Below are 22,781 nucleotides of genomic sequence, written 5' to 3'. Positions count from 1 at the left end.
TCACCCTGAGGGGGGGGGGGGCGCTGCCCTGTAATGAGATGAAATAACGTCAGGTAGGATGAGGATAAAAATTATATCCCTCACTGCACCTAGATGGATGCAGTGAAGGGTTGCAAAAAACCTCTGCACCCAAAGGCAGAGAGTTCAGGGAGGGTGTGTTGAAGAATGTGTTGCTATGATATTCTTTATCTGAAATGTTGTGTTAGTTGTGCACTAGATGTAATGAGTAGCAACATCTTCTCAGAGGTTTCTCTTTAATTTTGTCCAATCACAGAATAATTTCCTAAAAGTCTTGGAGACCTTTGTGAAATGTGATGGACCTTTGCATTCTTTTCGTTCAGCAGTGATTTTGAACTTGGAACCCTCCCATGGACGCCATTTTGCCTGCTTTCTCTGCTTATTGGATTAGAAAACACTGACCTCAAAGTGAGGTCTCAAAGACTTCAGATGTAGTTCTTGGTTATTTTGTGACCACCTTGATGAGTTGCCAATGAGGTACTTTCTATAGACAATGCCCCGGTTTGCTTAGTTTGGAATAATTGCATTGGTTACAGTCAAATGCCCAGAAGGAGTAGTCGTCTATTTAGGAAGTAATTTGGTACACATCAAGACCAGCAATAAATAAATGATTTGATTTGCAAACGCTGGCACAAGAAGAACAGTTGCCAGAGGGATCAGGTGGTGGCAGTATAAGAAGAGGGTAGAGATCCACTTCCCAGTCAGTGACAGGTTTTTTTTGACATAGTCTTGTGTTTGGGGTCGCCATCTTTAACTCCAGATTTGTGTATTATAAAGAAGAAACATCTCAGTAAATTCTACATGTCAAAATGTAATTAGTTGACATAATTATTGATCTAAAGTGCAGAATGAGTTGTACTGAGGAACTTTGACAAAGGTCAGAGGTGTGACGATTATTGCATCATATCATACAGTTTCCATTTATCCTCTGTAGTAAAAATTTATGATCTAAGCTTGAATTTGACTCTTAGATGGATAACCACATGTGCAGTGTGGGAATAAATGCAAATAAAAGAAAGAAGCAGTCATAAAGGAGTGGATTAAACAGGAATGTAATTGTTAGTCTTACAAAAATGTACTTTGAGATATTGCAAAGTACAAAGCATTCCTTTCATCAATGACTGTTAAGTTAGTGTTTGGTTGCACTCTGAACATGTTTCCATATTGCTTATTTGTATGTCAAATCAATGGAAATTGAAAATAAATGTGTGCACAATGTAGACACAGCAAAAATGTATTGCAGTGCTCCTCTGGTTGTCTGATCAGGCGAAGTTGGTGAGTGATTCTCACTGGACGTTTACCTGCTTCGGATTTTGTAAGGAACCTGAACTATGTTTTATCGTCTCAAGTTCAAAATCTCAAGTATGTCAGAAGTTTCCCCCAAATTTTTTAACATTTTTTTGACAAATGTTAGAGGTGTGATTTTTTTTCTTGTATCACATCTATACCAAAGTTTTATTTTGTATAGTATATTAATTTATATGAATTCTCTGACCTCCTAACCGGTTTTTATGGGTTGTATTACAAAGATGAAAAAGTTGTTATTGCTTTTTAATAGAGTCATTTTCAAAAGAAATTACCCTATAATTTTTTACAGGATTATAGCACTATAGTCGACTTAAGTCAAAAGGACAACAGTATAAAATACATTTGAAAAAAATGTAATACATCTCAATAGTAAAAATAAATGAAGGAGGTTTAATTAGATTTTAATGTGTCAGTAGAAAGTGAATTCAATTTAAAAACATCAAGGTTACTTTTTCATGTCAAATTGTTAAAGCAAAGTTTTTGCTTCAAAGAAAAGGAAACCTAGAAAGCCCCATAAGGATTCCTGGAATGAACTGACAAGTAGATCTGTGAAAGAAACATTTCACCTATAAAAAAAAACTGAAGGCTAAAAATCTCACTGCAGAGAGTGTCTCTTTTCACTAGTCAAACTCCAGTCCTCCAGGGCCACTATCCTGCAGGTTTTAGATGTGACACAGGTACAAAACACTGAAATGAAATGGCTTAATTACCTCCTTCTTGTGTAGAGGCCTGCTAGTGGCCTAATTATTCTACTCAGGTGTGGTGCAGGAGAGGCACATCTAAAAGTTGCAGGGCAGTTGTTACATGTGCTGTACATTTTACATTTTAGTTTAGTAAAGCAAATCTAGATGTGCCTGCAGGCTGAAGGCCTCACATCAGGCAGCAGGACTGTATCAGCCTCACGTCCTTGACATTGTGAACATAAACAGTGTTTAACTTGGAGGAGGACGCTTTTGATGAATCTGCCTTCCAACTCAGTTCAGCTGGTTGAGTTGCATAACCATGACCCTTTGCCTGCTGCACCTTGACAGTTATTTAATAACATGTGATTAGAGATTCGCGCTGATCGCTCCGAAATAGTAAAATATCACAAATTACTAGGAATAAAAACTTGCACAATAAGCAAAACGTCCACCCTAAAACATGACAAACAGATCTGTAACTTCCCTTAACGGGAAAACATGAGTATGACGGAGTGACTCGGACTGGACGCGTCCTTCCCCCCTCACCCCCGCTGATTGGACGGAGTTGGTTTGGTCCTTCATGGCGTAAAGTTTCCTTCCGCATTGAGTGCAGCCTGAGTCTGACACAAAGAGGAGAGCAGCAGGTAAGCTTCGCCCTTTGCTCACATTTTCTAGCCTGTTACGGACAATTTCACTCTGTGGCAATCTGCTGGGAGAGACAACACTCACCGCAACGCCACAGGTTCACATTGCGGAGAAACTTTTTGAGCTTTTTAGCGACATGTTAGCTTCAGACCTGAGTGTTACGCAAACCGGGGATTAGTTCTTGGCAGCTCCGGTTCGCTTCACGGTTAAAGCGGAATAATTTACGCTTATGTGTCAGGATGTAAAGCTCGGTTGTGCATTTGCTTGCGTTCGGTGCAGTTTTCACAGCCACTCTTCACAATCCAGGACTTAGTCATAGCCCGGTCCTTGTCAATTCGTTTCAGATCCAACATGCGATTTTTTTCCCAGTGGTGAAGACATAACGCAACAAAGAGTGACTGGATTTTTTTTTTTAAACTGGTTCGCAGCTCAAAACACGTGGGACCTCACAAAAGCCGGTTTAAACCGATGTCATAGTCTGGACTGTTACACAATTGGCAACAAATCAAAAGTTGCTTCTCTCCTCATATTTATAGCTGCAGGATGGCGCTCTGTAAACCGCATCTGCTTGCTAATAATTAAATATTTATTATTACTTTGACAGAAGCTGTAGAAACCCTTTTATTTGAGGTAAGTGATAAATAATCAAACTCTCCACCTCATGATCTTGTGATCGTGTCAGCCAACAGCAGAGGGTATGTAGCTGATGAGGGAGGGTATTGTTGACTTTTTTTGTCCCTCACCTGATTAGGTCATAAATGAAAACACCGAGTTGTGTTTGAAATGGGTCTGACTTATCCTTGTTGAACCAACCTCACTGGTTTCAGTCTTTTATGATCTCCATGAATGAAAACCAGTAAGCTAATGGTTTATGGCACTTTGTTGCTGTGGTGTACCGAGGTTGCCTTTACTGGGCTGCTAATTAATCCAGCAGAAGGAGATAACTAAACTATGCTTGAGGTTTGTGTCCAGCTGCCATGACTTGGTTATTTGTAGTGATGGTGTTCATTTTATCTCATGGTTTAAAGTTCTTTGAGAGAGTTGCAGTGACCAGAGTTTTCTCTGGCTGCAGAGTAATAATGCGGCTCTGCTCATTCCCCACATGTTGTTGAGAACTGGCTGGCTGTTAGAAAAATTCCTACACTTGTTCTTGCTTACAAGAAAGGCAGAATTGACGGTCCAGAAATATTTACAGCCATTGCATTAACTAAGTTAGGACCATGCACCACTCTTATTAAAGTTGCTCCGTTTTAAAACTACAGTTGGCAAGCTAACTGCTGACTGGTCACTATGACAGGAGACCCACTTGCTAATATAAGCTTAGTACAACCAGTAACCTGAGAGTAGAACTGCATAAACCACATATTCTAACTATTACACTGATTTACCTGACAACTACTAACTCCAGTAAGTCTATATTTCTGCTTCAAGTTCAACACAATAAGAAAATGCTATCGACAGCATTATTATAGTTGTATTAATCATTATGTTGTTTTATTTGACTTTTAGGGTGTCCTGTCCAGCAGTGTGGCTCTCAGAATTGTCTGCATGTCAAAGTGGAGCCCAACAAATTTATTGTCACAAGTGAAGCATTATTGCTCTATCTAGTTGGCTATATTGAAATTGCTTTGGATTTTTAAAATGCTATGGGCACTGAAATGGAAAAGGGGAAAAAAAAGAAAGGAAGAGGGGTTTGTGGTAAAAAGTTAAAACAGAAAGAGGGAGATGGATAAAGAGAATACAAGCCAACTCTTAGAAGTCTGTTTCTACACCTGCAGAAAGAGGGGAAAAAAACAAACAAGAAACCATGACAAGACATGTATAACAAGCAAAGTTTTACATGTCTTATAGCAAAGTAGTGCATACAACAAAGCACACGGTAATTAATGCAATATTAGTGGCAACCGCAGACCAAAATTACTACTGATTAGTAATTATAATTAAAACATGTATATCTTTTATAAATTTGATAGTAGTTATGGTGGCCAATTAAGATTTTTGACCTGAATTTTACCAGATTTCTACTGATGCATAAATATTTTTTGGCTATATTACTTTAGAAGTTGTAAACCAATTTCTGAATTTTTTGTGAAGTTTTAACAAGCCGAGTTCTCTTTAAAAACTTGTAAGATGGATTGTAAGGACAGGATTCAATGTTGTTGTTTTTTTTTTGCTAGCATGTTTATTGTTGCCACTAATTTCTCTTTAGACAAGAGCTAATGTTGCACCACTAATATGAGAGAGTAGTTGCTGTATATCAGGGTTTTAATCTTTTTTTTTTTTTTAAAGGACAGTAATTATGAAGTTTAACATCTTGTATTACTAATTAGCATTGTTGGCATTACTAAAACAGAACTTGGTGTGTATTCCTAAAGAATCTATAGCCTTACCTGAATTTTGTGTGTAAAAAGGCTGCCAACTCTCTCATACCCTGAATGAATCACAGATATGTTCTGACATGTAGGAAAATACAATTTCCTTTTTAAATAGCTTCGGTTTCCCGTGGTTTTAAGTGCCTGACTGATACTGAATTGGCTCACAGTGTAGTTTGGTCCACTCAGGGAAAGGTGAGATTCTGTCTTTTCTTGTGTATCTCTGATTAATAACATGAAGGTTTGCCTATTTTTCCTCTAAAGGACTACAGAACAGATGGCATTTATCACATGTAAATCAGAAGATTGCAAAAAAAGGGTTGCTGTTGTTCATTAGCTGTTCATTAAATGCTGCAGATTAGATAACAGCTAAAATATTATCCAGAATTTTTTTTTTTCTGAGGTGAATATCTCCATAGAACGGTCTATATGACGTATTCCATACAGAAATTACAGGAAGGAGTTTTCTTTTGTCCAAACCAGACGTCATTACGCAACCTAAGCCCACTGTGACTTTTGCTCCTGCTAAAATGAACAGCAGGCGGCTCATAAACTGGTTTACTTAATGTTTCAGTGAATCAGCAACAATCTGCACATGTGCAGAGCCAGCACTTTGTCTAACATGTTTCTTTTTTTTTTGTTGTTTTTTTTGTTTGCTTTTTGCTGTGTCACTTTTTGGAGTAGTGATCAAGCCAAATACGGAGGTTAGAAAAAAAACCACAAAAAAAACCAACCCTGTACTCATTGTTTTCCCGTCCCTAACTGAAAGAACACGATGTCCTCTCCTGCTCAGCGTGAAAGGAGTTGATGTCGTTGGTGCACGACAGGAGATTCCTCGCTTATCCAGGACACTGGGCTACAATGATAGGTTGTGCAGAGCCGAATGTAAGGCACGTTATCCAGTAGTTTATGCATAAAAGCATTCATTGTGTTTTACGACATATGTTGGCAATCATGTTCCCTTCAGGAATTTCCTGAATCCTCAGGGATGTTGAGCCGTGAAGCTGAAGTAGGCTGTAACGAACAGATTGCATTCACAGATTGCATTCACAGATTGCTTAATTTCCAGAAATGTATAGCTTTTTAAAAAAAAAATTTCTTTTGAACTTCTGAAATTTGTTCTTGCACAATAGTCAAATAAAAAGGTATTACAGAGGAATCAAGTGTTTTGCATGTATTCAGTAATCCTTCATTTAGTGAAAATGTTTTCCTTCTCTTTCGTATTGTAGCGCTGAGCGCCAAGATGGCCGACATGGACCCAGAGACCGCCACCAACACCGCAGGCGAAGAGGAGCCTCTCTTCAGCAACCTGGACCTCTTCCTCTTCTCTCTGATTGTGGGCCTCGTCATTTATTGGTTCATGTCCCGCAAGCAGCCAGAGCCCATCCCCGAGTTTAAGAAGCTTGATACCCCGTGAGTTTGTGTATTTATTTTTCTGTTCTGCTTAATTCAAGGCGGTGTCGAAGATCTTCACTACGTCATCATGCAATTTACTTTTTTTATATGCAGCTCAAGGTTTCCCCAGAAAACTTGCTAAGCTTGGCAGTTGGGTGCTACAGCAATCATTCATCCAGCGGGCCGCCATGTTTACGAGTTAAAAAATGTTTAAAGTTAACAGGAAATTAAAAAAAAAGATATTTATTTGTTATTGGAAGATTAATATCTAAACATCAACTATAAAGTTTTTAAAAAATGCAAACATATAAAAAAAAAAAAGACTTAAGTAATGCTAAGCCTGGTGGGGGCATAAGTAAAGCCTGGTGGCCCGCCAGGCTTATAATAAACTGGGGGTAACTCTGCAGCTACTATCTTGTTAAATTAAAAGTCTAGGTATGGTTTTTATGTCATTGAAACTTGTGTTTTATAGTATAGTTTATGAATTAAAGTTTTAAAACTGCATTTCTTTAAAGTTGCAGATTATAAAAAAAAATAAACATGTTTGACAGTGATGGGGCACAGGAACTTGTTTTTCTTTTTCACAGATTCTCTGTCTGAAATTATAGTGTATCAACATGGTGACAGTTTTAACAAATATGTAAAAACCATATTTAATTTTAAAAACGGTTCCATCCTGCTGCCGGACTACAGTTAAAAACTTTTATAGTTGAACATAAATGCTGGTACAGCAGAAGGTGTTTGGATCGTAAAGATTATTAGGACTTCACTCTGGGTTTGATCAAACGTTAAATTCAGTTCAGGTTATTTATATTGCTGCAATTCACAGTATTGCCCTGAAGCACTTTACAAAAACTGAGTTAAATTTATTTTCATTATAACTGTTGTAGAAGTGGAGTAGACTGTAAATGGTGATCTACAACTCAAAGTCTATTTGATGCAAGTGGCCGTATCTTTTAGGTCAGCCCACTTCTAAGGGCAATCCCAACAAATTTGTGTGCAAAGGCCATTTTCTTCAAGCTGGCACTGTAAGGCATTGAAGCATGTGTGTGAGTGTGCACAGCTTGACGCTTTAGGTAAATGTTTCACCAGCTGTGACCCTTGCTTCTCTCCGCCTCCTCGTTTACTTTCAGGCTGTTTTGACACAAACTCATCTGATTTGCTTGATGTTTTCTCTCTTGTCCAAGCCTGCGGGTCCTCCTCTGTTCCCGCCCGTTGTCCCCTCCTTTATCACTTAATAGGGAGTGAAAGAGGCTTGGCTTTATTACATTGAACTCTCCCTACACTGGCCACATTTTTGGACACTCCTTTTACGCAGAGTTTTTTTTTTTTGTTTCTTTGAAAAGAAAAAAAAACCCTCAACAAAGCCTGTAGCAGCTGCTACATTCCTGGTATTGCTGTGTAAAGGGTTACAGGCTGAAATAGCTCTTGTGTGAGGCATGGTCTAAGTATAAACAATAAACCTCTAATTTTACTTTACACCTTATTTTGGCATTTATGTCAAAAAAGGTTCGCTTGGGAAGACAACCATTAATCAGATCCTGGATATCAGTGGCTGAACTGGGTTTATTTCACTGGACGACTGGACTTGGCTTTAAAGTTTACAGGAGCTCAGAGTGGAGCTGCTGCTCCTCCGTATCGCTACAAGTCAATGAAGGTATTTCAAACATCTGGCCAGATCCTCTGTCATAAATAGATGGATGGATACGAAATTTTGGACATTATTTTTCATTCCATCAATCCCATCAAACCAAGGAAGGTACAGATCTCAAACTGAAACTGAGTGGAAAATGAATAAAGCGGCAGATGACAAGGCTCAATACTCTAAAGCTGGCCTATATGTTTATCATTTTGGAAACTGATTGGTAAAGATCATATAAGCTCGAGGTAGTGCAGCAAAAAGGAAATTTGCTTCTTAATCCGGGTAAAAATTATGTTCTAGTGTTTGGTTTTACAAAGCCAAAATGTTAAGCTGTTAAAAGCGCGTATTCCTTGCTGTGGTTTTGGAAAGAAAAAGAAACATTTATGAGACTGTTGCAGTGTTTTGTACTGTGAAGGAAACAAGGGTGAAGTGCTAAGACTCCTTTATTTCCATGATTATTTTTTATAGCTTGATATTTCTTGAACTTTAGAAACCTTTCTAACCAGAGTTAAAAGTTTGTTTGACCCGACTCTACGAGTCCCTGGAGGGAACGGATGCAGGAAGGGAACAAATATCAAGACGAGAAGCAGGGAGCTGGACTCCCCTCCCCTTAAAGGGCCAGTGATTATCTACAAGGGGGTGTAGTCTTTCATCTGTTTCCTGAGGTTTTTTTTTTCCCTCGTCCCTGAACCCGTTTTGGAAGTTCTCTGGAGAGCGAGCCAATTCCTTTTGTCCAAAAGTGGAAAGTTGAGGCAGAAGACAAGCAGCCCTTTCTTCTCCCTGCCTTAGTTTTTTTACTCTCCTTTCCCCAGAGCCACGTTTTTCTTCTTCTTTCCAGTCTCTGTCTGGTCGGAGCTGCACTGCTATTGGCCCATGTCACAAATGCAATCCTTTTATGATAAACGAGGTTGCCATAGCAATGACATTCCCCTCTCCTCCAATGAGGTGGGGGCAGGGGAGAAAAAGAAAAAAAAAAAAAGAGGAAAACAACACGCAGCTCTTTCCCCCCTCACTGGTCCACAGAAGTTTCTCTGATAACCAGTCAAATTTTCAGAATGGATTTTGTGGACCTTTTCCTTCCCAACACCTTTCAGAGTGCCGAGGGAAAGGGGTGGGGATGAGGAGGAAGGCATTTCCAGCTCCTGATCATTTCAGTGTGTGTGTTTCGCGTGAGTCAGAAACTGTGGCTCTGCAGCTCGGCTGCGTTTTTATGGGAAAGTCAGTTTCCCACCATTGTGTTTCCCGGCGGTGGGCAGAGGCTGACGGCGGTCGCGCTCTCTGAGTGAACGCGTTTCAGACGCCACTGGTTTCAGAGAGCGGCGCAGGAAGAGGAAGAGTTCAGATTGCGGTGGAGGTGAATGTGAAGGCTGGCTGAGCTTCAGACCCTTGCTGTATCCATCCGCCTACCTCACTTTTCCATCTTATGCTTTTGGAGTTTTTTTTTTTTTTTTATACTTTGAACATTGTGGCTGTTGGCTTGGCCTACAGAGCAGTGCTAGTTCAAGTGTGTAGCTACATGTCTGCATGTCATGGGCTGTGTCTTCTCACTGCCAGAGGACAGGAGAGATGCTGCTGAGAGGTCAGTAAAGTTTTTATTTTTACCGCCTCAAACCATCGTTGAGGGGTCGTTCGACTCATTCGTATTTCTTCTGTTGAGATGAATTCCAACCTCGTAAACTTGAATCTGACGGAAACGCTACACTAGGCGTGCAGTTCAACCTTAGTTTAACCTAAGACTGCGTCCTAGAAAACATAACGGGTTTCAGAAAAGTTGCAGAAGAGACGGAGATTAAATCTGTTCATCTGCAAACGTAATCGAATCGGCTCATAATCAAGTGTTCTCGGGCTTAATCATTTCCCGCTCTGGTCATTTGCACATTTCCATCGTGATTTTATTTTATTCATGAAACAATTCCAGCTTAAAGTTTCTCACTGCTAAAGTGAGAGAAATCCCCACTGTTCTGGGTTTGCACTTCGTCCTCAGAGGCTTTGTTCACACAGGATGCACAATTTCTTCTCAACGGCATGCAGCACTTGTGTTCAATCATATTTTAAAACGTAATCGCATCATTCAGTCATGGCACCAACATTAAAAAGCAGTCCAGACAGCAAAAGTAACAACATAACCAGTAGGAGGAGGAGTCGATCATTAATGGTCTTCTGTCTTTTGTTTTCTTTTTGGGGGGTTGAGGAGCTTTTATGAGTTCAGAGCTTCCTGTATATAGAAACAAAAAAAAAAAAAGCTGTCATTACAGCGAGGTTTCTCTGTCCATCCATTAATGACAAAAACAACTTCCTGTCGGTTGCAAATGTTGACTGTAAACCACGTTGGAAAGGATTTCATTAATAATCTGTGTTTTTTTTGTTCATTTCTCGTTAGACTGCATAAATAAGGTGGACATAAACGGCAACTTTCAAGACAGCATGACTGCACAATAGTCAATTCATTTTATGACTTTATAATCATGATTTTGATGTATTAGGTGTTTCTGTAATCAGGAGTCAATACTCGGCTCCAGAGGCCTACAACTCCAGTCCTCCTGTATCCGGAAACCTTTGGATGTAGGGCTGAAACAATTAATTGAATTGATTAGTTAATGGCATAATTGTGAAACTAATTTAGTAATCGAATAATCATTACCTGGACTATACAAACTTCAAAAAAGGAAAATGCGATTTACTGAAAAAACGGCACCCTCGGAGAAATGATGAAGCCAAAACTGTTTGGGGAAAAAACATGTCTGTAAAAATGTTTTACCAAGAACTCCAATGTTTTAGTTTAATCCAGTACGAATGCTGTAAAATCCTCCTATCGGGCACCATTTATTAATTGGTTAATTGTAAAATTAATCAGCAGATTATCCCTACATTGTTGTCACGCCCAGCTCAAAGGCGAGGACAAAAAAGGGAGACAGACGAGCGGATCTATAGAAACAATAATTTATTTGATGACCAGAACACGCTCCGGGAGATCAAGCCAGCCAGTCAGAGAGAAGTGTGGACCAATGCTGCTCGTTCCGGTCTTGTCCGGAGGGCAAACAAGCAGACAGTGACTGACTACACGTCAGTATTTATCATCTGCCGGCGAGTACAATTAATGGCCCATCTACCCGCTTCCTGAAAAGAAACCAGAAAACACAGGACTAGAGACACCTACTGGAAAGGAGGGGATCGTCACAATTGTATTGATGTCAAGTCAAACAGAAAAAGTTGAGCTTTTCACATGTTTTTTATTTTTTTTTATTTAGCTGCACAATCATCCTGGTCAAACGTACTCTAAAGGAATGCTGTTATGTTTTAGGCGATACAATGTTTTTTTTTTTTGTTTGTTTTTATCTTAAGAGGGATTTGAATAGTTTATTAGCATCTTTTGTGTATTTTTAATATTGTACAAAATGGGCTTAATGGTCAAATGAAAAATCTGAAGAATGTGGCTTTTTTTTTTTTTGTCTGAACAATCGATAATTGATCGAATAATCTATTGCTAAAATAATAATATGAATCAGCAGTCCTGTTTGGATGTATCCCTGCTCAAACACACCTGAATCCAAAGACTAAACTACCTCCTCTGCATATCAGCAACTTTTCAAAGACGCGTTCTTCAGCTGCTCGTTTGATTCTGGTGTTTGGAGCAGCGATGCGTCCTAACGTTGCAGGACAGTGGCACTCGAGGGCTTGAGTGGCTGCTTGAACTGCACGCAGCTTTTCTCCTTTTAAAACGTTCTGTTTTCAAATTTATTGTACTTCAAGCTTCAATGACAGCACAGCAATCTTGTTCTACACTTTTGTTGTAAAAAAAAAAAAAAAAAATCACAAAATGCATTGTGTTTTTTGTGAGCCTGAAAGTCACTTTCCTTGTAATCTTTTATCAATGGAGGCGATCTGCAGGTGTCTGCTCTGCTCTTTGATGCTCATTGTAGCGACTTTGCCTTTTATTCAGCTTTTAATAGGTTTAGCTTCCTAAGCTCCTCCTTACCAACCATCGGCCAGCACACGCTGTTTTGATCTGTATCAATGCACTGATTATTTTTGCCCAAGTGTAGATGTCTAGATTACCATGACATTTGCCCTATTGAGATTAGATCACTTCCTCTTCAATACTCGGTGCTTACCTAGAACATGGCTAAGCAGCTGAACCAGCACAGTAACATTGTACCAGGTGCTATCTCACTGGTAATTACTCTCCCACCTGTTCTTTGTAGATAAATCCTTATCTGTCACACAGTAAATGTTTCATTGATTTTCGCTGAACTTCACGTGCTTCCGTGTTCCCCAGATGTACTGGGTTTAGCCTGTAAAAAGGTCAAATCTCTGAGAATCGACACGCAGGTCAGAACACGGAAATGAGGTTTACTGTCACTTGGACCGATCGCTAAATAAATCTGAAAAGGTCATTCCTACATGTTTGTGCGCAGCAGCAGTTGTATTCGCTAAGGTGTTTAAGAAACTGTACAATTAATTTCGCCTCTTAAATGTTCTGGCAGCCAGACTCAAACAGTCTTTCTTTTCCAGAACACAAACCACCCGGGAGACGAGTTTCGTCGAGAAAATGAAGAAAACTGTGAGTGATTCCATGTTTTTGTTTTGCTAACACATGTAGATTCAGATTTCAAAACTCCTGCTCAGACTCCTGTGGTCCTCTGTTCCCAAGCCAGGACTGTAAATAATGAGGCTGGTTTTGAATCCTGTGGTTCAGCAACAAATGACTTGGATACCATGAGGGTTGTAGATGAGCCTTTAGTTATCATTGCTACATTTAAGCACGTGTAAATATTTCTTTTTTTGCCTAGCAACCAGACGGGATATATGCAATAATCTGCCCTCCCGTGTGCAAAATGTAAACATCCTTTTTGTCAATTTGCGCTCAGGGGAAGAACATCATAGTTTTCTACGGCTCTCAGACGGGGACAGCTGAGGAGTTTGCCAACAGGCTCGCCAAAGATGCCCAGCGCTACGGCATGAAAGGAATGGCTGCCGATCCGGAGGAGTACAGCATGGTAACCCGCATCAGAGAATCCACTCACTGCACTGCAGGGGTCACATAAAATGACGTGCTAAATTAAAAATTTACGTCGGAAAGAACTTCCTCTCAGTTCTTTTCCAGATGAACGGAATCGGTCAAGTTTTTTTTTAATTTTTTTTATCTGTGCTGTGTTTAATGTCTGCACTTCGCCTCGTTTCAGGGGGAACTGGGCCGTCTGGCTGAGATTGAGAACTCTCTCGCTATATTCTGCATGGCCACATACGGAGAAGGAGATCCCACTGATAACGCCCAGGACTTTTATGACTGGCTGCAGGAGAATGATGATGAAAACCTTTCTGGCCTGAACTACACTGTGAGTCATTATCATTAGGGTTTTTAAAAAAAAATAAGCTAGTAATGATGCAGGAATGAGGCACTGATGTGCCGAGTGAAATGCTGCTTGTGCGCAACACTGGCCCTCTCTGACATCCTTGTCTTAATGTTCTTTTGCTGCAATTATTAATCATTTAAATACATCATTATATATTTATTTCTGTGTCTTAAAGAGGATGAGGTCCATATGATTCAATATACCAAGAGAGGCTTTTCTATGACACAAAGACTGTACTTTACAGGAAGGTTTAATTTATGATTTTGTTTATTCTGAAGGTTGTAATATTTGTGGATACAATAAGTTCATTTTTGTGCTTTTATATATATATTTTTTTCTTTGACTTTTCACCATTAACTTGCCTGGACTGACTTTAAAGATAAATCCCACACACCTACATGCTGGGTTGTGTTACAAACTCTCTCTTGATTAAACAAATTTAGGCTAATAAAAATGTCGGCAGTATGCAAAAGGCACTTTATTTTCTTAGGTTCTGTTTTTTTCCACTAAAAACATGCAGAAGACCTAAATTTGCACTTGGCGGTTTAAACTAATCCTCCTGATGTTTTTGTATGAGAACAAGAAGCTGTGCTTACATCTTGTACAACTGTTTGTATTTTTTTGTCTCAGTCACATTATGAACTGCAGCAGGACTTGTGCTTAGGATGCAGCCTCTTTGGTTTTATTTTATTTAAATTAAAAAAACATGAATATTGATCTCCAAGTTCTACAGAGGAGATTATTAGTGAATAATGTCATAGCTGTGGTACAGTAAAGTACAGAGTATTTAATAGTTTGCTAATTATTTAAATGTGTTCAATGCTATGAAAACATCTTCAAACCCTAAACCATACAGCCACAAATTTCTATACATTTTACTGGCATTTTATGTGACAGACTAACACAAAGTAGTGCATAGTTATCGAGTGGAAGGAAAATGATCTGTGGTTTTTAACACTTTTAACACCTTTAAGGTTGAAACGTGGGTGTAGTTGCAGGAAATGGTGGTAGTTCAATACAAACTCTGCATCCATTTCCATCAGAATCACTGAGGGCTTTCAAATTCAATTCAAAAATACTTTATTGATCCCAGAGGGAAATTAAATAACTACCAAAAAGATTGTGGTGCAAGAACCAGTTCTGAACTTGTCCTCTAAAAGAACCGACTTGCTTTTCCACCACCAAGTCAGAGCCATGTTATTAAGTCATTATAAACGTCTCATTCATATATTGTTTGATCCTCGCCCTGTTTTATTCAGGGGGTTTTGTGGGAAATTGTAGTGCATGGAGGCAATTTTACCTCAGAAATATTAGTTTTCCCAGAATCCCTGCAAACCGATTCTATAACATCACCACCTTCATTCATTAATGCTGTTTTAAAGAACCAGCAGCGCTGGTGAATGCTTCACAGGACCAATCAGCTGATTTCTGATCATCTGATTATATCAAGAGACGAGTAAAAAATCATCAGCTTGTGTAACTAATCTGACATTTTATTGCTTTATCGCCTCCAACTCCTCATGAAATTCTTTTTTTTTTCTTTTTTTTCTTTCTGGCCCAGCAGAAAGCTAATGCTGGGATAATGCTGGTTGAAACCAGTTTGTTGGAAAAGGCTCCATCGTTGTGGGTTCTTTGAGTCGGCATGTTTACAATCTAAACAGATCTTTTTTCCATCCTTCACACTAGATGAAATATGGTTACTCACAAAGTCGCATAATAAGTGTAGTTAAATTCTGCTTAAAACATACTTTTATTAAAAATGTTAGTGTTTAGATCAAAGTAAATTAAAATGTTAACTTTCAGGGGAAAAAAATATAGCCTACTGAGTTTTTTCTGAGGATCACTCACTTGTGTATCATTTTTGTTCAACGATTTCAAGAGCATTTTCACTCGATCGACAACTTAAACAGCTTATGAATTTCTAAATTAAAGAGATTATTTGCTCTTAAATGCCAGAACTATGTGCTGATCCTCCAATATCTCTTACTGTCTGTCTGCAGGTATTTGCTTTGGGCAATAAGACCTATGAACACTACAACGCCATGGGAAACTATGTAGACAAAAGGCTGGAAGAACTGGGAGCCAAGCGCATCTTCGATCTTGGTCTGGGTGATGATGATGGCAAGTGAGTATTCTGGTTAATGTCCAAGACTGGTTTGTGTACAGTCAGTATATTACTTTTTAATCGTGTCAGTTGCCACTACTGATCAAAAACCAGCCTTTATTGTTGAGGCTGTGGGAAATGTTTTTGATTTTTCATAATTTTCCATATCAGTTCACGAAAACGACCAAAGTTCAACATTTTAAAAATAAAAACAAAAAGGTTTCTTTACTTTTACCCTAACAGTAAAGAAACCTTTACTGTTAGGGTAAAGGTTTCTTTACCCTAACAGTAAAGAAACTGTTAGGGTTTCTTACAGTTTCTTTACTGTAAGACCCCCCTTACAGTCCCTTTGATAACAATGTGTCCCTTGTTATCAAAGGGACACATTTGATAACAAATGTGTCCCTTTGTTATCAAAGGGACACATTTATCAAAAAGTCCTAACAAATAATTCTGAGTAAAATACATTTAAACTTTCAGAGACACAATATGATTTTCACTGTCAAAAACAAAGACAGTTTGGGGGAATATCGTCTGGTGTGTGACCTCGCTAAAACAGATTTGAAACATATTTGAAGTTATTCTGATCAGCAGATCAAGTTCTGGAAGATAAGGACTCCCTTGGAAACGATTCTTAAACTCAATAAATTTTAATCTGTGGAGGCTGGCATAAAAAATTTAAAAAAACTGGGAATAATTTTGTATTTTCCTCTTTTCTCAACTATAATTTCTATCAAGGAACTTGCTGCACATTTTCTGTCTTTTTGAGTACCGTTCATCCATCTATCCAGAAACGTCAGTCCAGAAAAGCTGAAAATTATTACTTCACTTATGTGCTGAAAACGAGACACATTCTTTTCCAATAAAAGCCTGGTCGGCACATTTCCATTTAAACTTCCTGTTGTGTTTCTTGGTTTCAGCCTTGAGGAGGATTTCATCTCTTGGAGAGAGCAGTTCTGGCCGGCAGTCTGCGAGCACTTTGGCGTGGAGGCGTCAGGAGATGAGTCCAGGTGTGTTCATGGTCAAATTGTTTTTGTAATATTTCATTTTTCATGATTGTTCTCCCGAGTTGTACTTTTCTCACACTTGGTATTGAGTTTGTTTCTTTCTGTGTGTATGATGAGCTGATGTTTAGTCTCCCGATTTTCTGCCATGCAGCATTCGGCAGTACGAGCTGAAGGTTCACACTGACGTCAACATGAACAAAGTTTACACAGGAGAGATTGGTCGCCTGAAGAGTTTTGAAGTCCAAAAGCCGTAAGTTCAGACGCGCCCTCAGAGTCCCCTGAGCTCAGTCATTTGTCGCTTTTCACCTACAGTAATATATTGTCTATTGCAAAACTCGCTTAATAAAAATTAACCTTGAGCCCCCTCGTGGTTACAGAAAACATCTCACAAAGAAAGTTAAAACTTCTACTTTTTTTTGTCTTGCTTTAAATAAATCCTTATTTATTTTAAATATTTAATTTAATTTACAGACCCTTTGATTCCAAGAACCCATTCCTGGCTCCAGTCACTGTCAACCGTAAACTAAACAAAGCTGGCGACAGACACCTTATGCACCTGGAGCTGGACATCACCGGCTCCAAGATCAGGCAAGGCCACTGGAAAACTGTCTCTCAGGACAAACTCGGCTTCATAGTTTCAGGTTTATGCCTGACGCTCAAAGTCTAAACATCCCATTCTGCCATTTCAGATACGAGTCAGGAGACCACGTCGCCGTTTTCCCCACAAACGACTCTGAGCTGGTGAACAAGTTGGGAGAGATCCTTGGCGTGGACCTTGATGTGGTTATCTCTCTCAATAACCTTGACGGTATTTCATTGCCTCCGTAGAGAACCTTGGCCACAGAAGCCCCTCCCCTTCACACTATCACAAAATCCTTCACTGATAATCTAGACTTGGTTCGTCATCCTTTCGAATGCATGTTACTCAACTGCATGTTGATGTTTTAAAATACAGTCAAGGTTTAAAAGGTTGATGATTTAGTGACATAATTGCAGAAACTTTGGGGTGTTTTTTTTTTTTTTTTTGTGACATCTCAAATTGTTTTATTTTAGATGATGAACTTGCTGCTAAATCTGATGCGTATCCGGTTGTTTTCAGAGCGTCTGTAATATGAATGGTCATATCATGACAGAAGAAGAAGCAGCAGGGAGACGCAGTAAATAATAAACAATGGACATAAGCAATGGCTGAAAATTATAATTATGAAAAAATGTGTGTCAGTGAAGCGCATTGCATCACAATCACACCACTTCTATATCTGACTACGTTGTTGCAGTCGGTGCGCCACAAAAGGCCATTTCTGTTAGATGTGCTTTCTTTTTATTAACTTCTTTTGTGTTATGATTTTGTGGCAATATTATTGACTAAATAACTTCAAAATTAATCCATAAATGGTTCCATCCATCATTACTTTCATTAATAATGCATTGCTGTGATGTCGGCGTTTTTCTTCTGTGCATTCAGGTCTCTTTGAGGACATAAACCATTCACACAGAAGTCTGATTGGGGTGGCATTTAATTAGTAGTATGATGATTTCAGTAAAACATTGGAATTGAGCATCAAGACCTGCTGTGTTAACGAGGAATGTTGCAGAAATGTGGTGCCAGCAGGCCAGAGCTTGCGAAGCGTAAACTAGCAAGTGGAGGCACAATAATTCAAGAGTTTTAAACAGCTGGTATCAAGGACAAGCTGAAATGTTGTAGGAGGTACACAGCTCAACTACTGAACACTGGGGTAAAGTTATTTTCTCTGATTGTTTGGGGCGTCTGGTCAGAGTCTGGCTCACAACGTTGCATCCTGATGTGATCTTTGTGTGACTGGATTTGCCTCACATGATGAAGCAGCTTGTCATAAGGATAAATAGTGTTTCAGATCAGACTTTTGAAGTTTTGGACCCTCGGCAGAAAAAGCTGTGTAGAAAAGTGAATTATTCATATATTAGACATATTTGTGTACCTCTGAAGCGTCTTAATGTTTTGAATCCTTCTTCGGTGTAGCATAGAAACCAGTAGAATCTGAAAATGAAAATGTTAAACCAACAAAACACATCAGTGTCCCTACAAAACTAACGGCCGTAACTGTGGACTGTTGACGGAAACGCTAATCAGATTTGTGATGTGTCTCCAGAGGAGTCCAACAAGAAGCATCCGTTCCCATGTCCCACCACCTACCGCACCGCCCTCACTCACTACCTGGACATCACAAACCCTCCCCGCACCAACGTCCTGTACGAGCTGGCGCAGTACGCCTCCGACCCCAAAGAGCAGGAGAACATGCGAAAGATGGCTTCCTCGTCTCCCGAGGGCAAGGTCGGTGACGAGTTGATTCAGAGCAACTTTTAATCCCAAAACCACCAAGATTTTGTCACGTTGCCTTTGCTGGTGAGTAAAGGGTTTTTCTTTAATTCCCATGTCATTGTCTGCAGGCTCTCTACCAGAACTGGGTGTTGGACTCCTGCAGAAACATCCTGGCCGTTCTGGAGGATATGCCTTCCTTAAAGCCTCCTATCGACCACCTGTGTGAGCTGCTGCCTCGTCTCCAGGCTCGCTACTACTCCATTGCCTCTTCGTCTAAAGTACTGACCCCTTTACAGATGAGACATTCTGAAAATGACTCGACGGCTCCTAATAAAATATCTCTTCCCTGTAGGTTCACCCCAACAGCATCCACATCTGTGCCGTGGTGGTGGAGTACAATACCAAGACGGGTCGCGTCAACAAGGGAGTCGCAACCAACTGGCTGAAGAACAAACTCGTCAACGGCCACAAGTCCACCGTGCCCATGTACATCCGCAAGTCCCAGTTCCGCCTGCCATTCAAGGCCTCCAACCCAGTGATCATGATCGGCCCCGGCACTGGGATCGCTCCTTTCATGGGCTTCGTCCAGGAGAGAGGCTGGCTCAAACAGCAAGGTGCTCAATCATCTCTCCGTCTCAAAGTGTTGGTCTCTGTGGTGGTTGTTGTTGTTGTTGTTGGTGTGATTTCATGATAACATCAGGTGAAGGACGGGGATTTTGTTTTTTTTGTCCTCGTTTAAATTCCCCAGTCCAAAAGAAGCCTTGCAACAAAAATATCAAAAGCCAAGAGTGCGACATTACAACATGTAAATAAACCAATATTATTATAAATGAGATTATTTATATGTTAAAAAATACTATTTTAAATATGTAAATAACTGTGAAAATCTATTAGAATCTTAATTAACTTTATGTGCTATTGTCCATCATGAATTAATTTGAACTGTCATTTCATTAAATAAACCCTAAAATCTGATTGGTTAACTCGAATGACATCTCCAAGTGAAAAAATGGATAAAAACTTGATTGAATAACTGAAGTTAAAATTAAAATATAGGAGGAATAAAAGCTTATTAAAAATATGACAATATGCAAATAAATAGATGCTAAAGAAAATATGTTTTAACCAAGTCAGGTTTTAGATTTGTTTTTAAAAGCTGGCACTGCACCCAAAGAGGGAAAACAAAAGGCATTATTATCCTTAGGAAAAACTACAAGTCTATTAACATGAGGCTTTAAATGCGCTTTGGGAGGAAATTTATAGCTGGTCAGTTAACTTTCTTGTCAAATCCTGAAAAAATGGGACAAAGAGCTCCTTCGACATAAAAACTGTATTTAAACAACTTATAGTTTGAAAATGGGGACTTCAGCAGCCGACTGAAACCCATCAAAACTGTCTGTTATGAATTGATCTGTATGCTGTTTGAAGGTATTGAAGCTAATTCATGCGTAGCTCTAAACTCCTGTCAACTGCAGTGAATGCAGTATTTAACTGTCTTGCATTTTGAAATTACTTAAAATAAGATTGTAGATAATCGAGTTTTTTAAGATGAGTTACTCAAGATAATTCAGTCTTTTTTTTTTTTTTTCAAACATTTTTCAAACATAAATAAATCCAGTCCCTTCTCTCTATAACAACCTTGCCAACTTTGTCCCTTTTCAAAAATGTATCTTTAAATGTAACACGGATGCTTTTGCTCCACAGGGAAGGAAGTAGGAGAGACGGTGATGTATTTCGGCTGCAGATACAAAAACGAGGATTATATTTACCAGGAGGAGCTGGAGGAGGCAGAGAAGAACAGCGTCTTAACGCAGCTTAATGTTGCTTTCTCCAGAGACCAGGATCATAAGGTCAGACTGTCTACATGACTGCTGCAGCTAGAGGTTACCAAGCTGCTGCAACTGAGATGGTTTTGCTTCATTACTGTGTTAAAAGTTGCTTTAGGTTTTTATGGGTAGTGAAACATGTATAATAATTTATTAAAACTTATCAATAGCAAACATAGATTTTCTGCTCTTTACTATTTTACTACTTGTACTATACCGAGTTTTATAGTACACTGTTGTGTAATGTGGTAGTACATGTGTTTATGTTTTCATATATCAAAAGTTTATAAACTCACAGCTTGAAAATGTTTTCTTTTCCCATTTTCTCCAGGTTTATGTGCAACATCATCTGAAGAAGAACAAGGAACACATCTGGAAGCTAATCCACACAGATAATGCTCATATCTACGTTTGCGGGTAATGACCTAAAATCTAAAAACACCTAAAGCATGGGGGGCTTTTTCTTTTTTCTTGGCACCCCTTTTTTGTGAATAATCTATCTACACCTGGTTTGCTTTATTCTCCAGCGACGCGAGGAACATGGCAAAAGACGTGCAGACGGCTTTCTACGAGATCGCAGAGGAATACGGCAGCATGACGCGCACCCAGGCCACAGATTACGTCAAGAAACTGATGACCAAGGGACGCTACTCGCAGGATGTGTGGAGCTAAAGAGCCTTCAGCGCAAAGCCTTACTCTTCACTTCTGATGTGGTAGTCCTAAAGTTCCCGTTTTTGCAGTTTATTCTTCAGGACTGAATATGAAAACGATAAAGTCTCGCTCGCATGCCCCTCCTCCCCTGGTTCATGAGGGCTACAGGTAGCAGAGGATGATGAGGCAAACCCTACCTCAGCCACTTCTGGTGTTCACATCAGCATTTCTCACCTTCACTTCCTGCATCACATGTTTCTGTAACTCCTGCATTTTGACGTGTTGTCATGCCTCACGGAGATTTACCTCTTTGGCTCCCAGAGATCGTCAAGAGTCTCTTTATATAAATACAAAATATTTTGGCTGCAACTTTAAAAGTTTGAAGATTTGAAGAAGTAACCCGCTGGAATCAAATGTCTTTATAAAGAATCTTGAGTCACCCCAGAGTGTCGGATGCAAATGGATCCTCGATCATCCATTTGAGAAATCTGTAGTTTTTCCACCTTTTAGCTGGAGATGATTTCACATTAAATGGCTCTGACTTCAGTTTCTCTGAGCTGATCTGGTAGTGCTTTTCAAGTACTTTAAATGTGTAAAATACTGCTAAAAGTAAAACCGCTTCATTGGTATGTTAATGTCTGTCTTTGTACTTTGACAAGGGAACTGAATGCAGATACCTCGAAATCATTTTTGTAACGGAAACTTCAAAAGTGATCATTTACAGAAAACCATTTGTCTCCTGTCTGAAACATTTGAAATAAAGTATCACCATTGAAATGATGGCTTTCTATACATCAGATACTGCAGAGGAATATGGATTGAACTTTCATGTGAGAACTCTATTTTTGTGATGTTTTTGTCTTGCTTTACATGTACCACCATGTATAGACCATCAACCAAGAGTTTATATTGTGTTTGCGCTGTCTGTCAGTCTGAGAACATATGAAGGGGGGGATGGAGGTCAGCCGACCATCTGAAGTTCAGTCTGTGCCTTTTTTAAACTCTGCCTTATGTAAGACATTTGCATTAAAACCATGACGTTGTATAATTATTTTCATCCATGCTTACATTTTTAGAAAATTAAAATCTTAAAGAGACACTTTATCTGACGCTGTCACTTTTTTTGCCATTACACTTTGTAATGTAATTATTTGTATGGAGGCATGCATTTTTAATGAATAAAATTGGACTAATTTGTTGGGATTATGTTTTCCTTGGAGGCAAATGGCTCCGTCAGCTGTGATAACTGGATATTGAACACGGAAAGCTCTGCTGTCCATCTGCAAATTGGATCAAGATGTGAAACTTGTTGGTTTCAATTTCAGCCAAATTTATGTAAAGTACAATAATACGGTAAGTGCAGGGCATCTGAAACAATGATGCCAAGCAACAGCCTCTAATGCAAGATTTTAAACAGTTTATGAATTAAAAGAAAAACCTGATATAATTTGTATACAGGAAACTTGGCTGAGGCCTT

The 22,781-nt window shown here is 39.2% G+C and overlaps 1 protein-coding gene and 1 long non-coding RNA gene across 4 annotated transcripts in view; one reads left to right on the top strand and one right to left on the bottom strand.

The window, feature by feature from the left end:
* Positions 1 to 2,498: 2,498 nt before the first annotated feature.
* On the top strand, positions 2,499 to 22,502 carry porb (P450 (cytochrome) oxidoreductase b). 3 transcript variants are annotated; one of them, XM_008425450.3, is made up of 16 exons: positions 2,499 to 2,653; positions 6,256 to 6,439; positions 12,576 to 12,624; positions 12,932 to 13,060; positions 13,247 to 13,399; positions 15,418 to 15,542; positions 16,442 to 16,531; positions 16,680 to 16,778; positions 17,000 to 17,116; positions 17,218 to 17,336; positions 18,658 to 18,839; positions 18,956 to 19,105; positions 19,180 to 19,441; positions 20,532 to 20,677; positions 20,985 to 21,070; positions 21,181 to 22,502. In XM_008425450.3, the coding sequence occupies exons 2-16, from the start codon at positions 6,270 to 6,272 to the stop codon at positions 21,323 to 21,325; spliced, it is 2,022 nt and encodes a 673-aa protein (XP_008423672.2). In that variant the 5' UTR covers positions 2,499 to 2,653; positions 6,256 to 6,269; the 3' UTR covers positions 21,326 to 22,502. The 3 variants fall into 3 exon arrangements, with proteins under 3 accessions (XP_008423672.2, XP_008423674.2, XP_008423675.2); XM_008425452.3 differs by lacking the exon at positions 2,499 to 2,653 and adding an exon at positions 2,732 to 2,751; XM_008425453.3 differs by lacking the exons at positions 2,499 to 2,653; positions 6,256 to 6,439 and adding an exon at positions 9,067 to 9,642.
* Positions 10,988 to 22,781, bottom strand: part of LOC145554510 (uncharacterized) — a 35,832-nt gene continuing 24,038 nt past the window's right edge. The window contains exon 2 of the long non-coding RNA XR_014090471.1: positions 10,988 to 11,180. This is a non-coding gene — a long non-coding RNA (uncharacterized LOC145554510). The remainder of the gene's footprint in view (positions 11,181 to 22,781) is intronic.

This window comes from Poecilia reticulata, chromosome 13 (assembly GCF_904066995.2).
Source record: "Poecilia reticulata chromosome 13, P_reticulata-male-v2, whole genome shotgun sequence".
Classification (NCBI taxonomy): Eukaryota; Metazoa; Chordata; class Actinopteri; order Cyprinodontiformes; family Poeciliidae; genus Poecilia; species Poecilia reticulata.
Note: the sequence above shows the minus strand (reverse complement) of the source record. Positions and strands in the feature narration are given on the sequence as shown.

Coding starts and splice junctions, on each gene's coding strand:
- porb (XM_008425450.3), top strand. CDS start 6,270: ATGGCCGACATGGACCCAGAGACCGCCACCAACACCGCAGGCGAAGAG. Junction 12,625..12,931: donor TCGAGAAAATGAAGAAAACT/GTGAGTGATTCC, acceptor ATTTGCGCTCAG/GGGAAGAACATCATAGTTTT. Junction 19,442..20,531: donor AGGCTGGCTCAAACAGCAAG/GTGCTCAATCAT, acceptor TTTGCTCCACAG/GGAAGGAAGTAGGAGAGACG.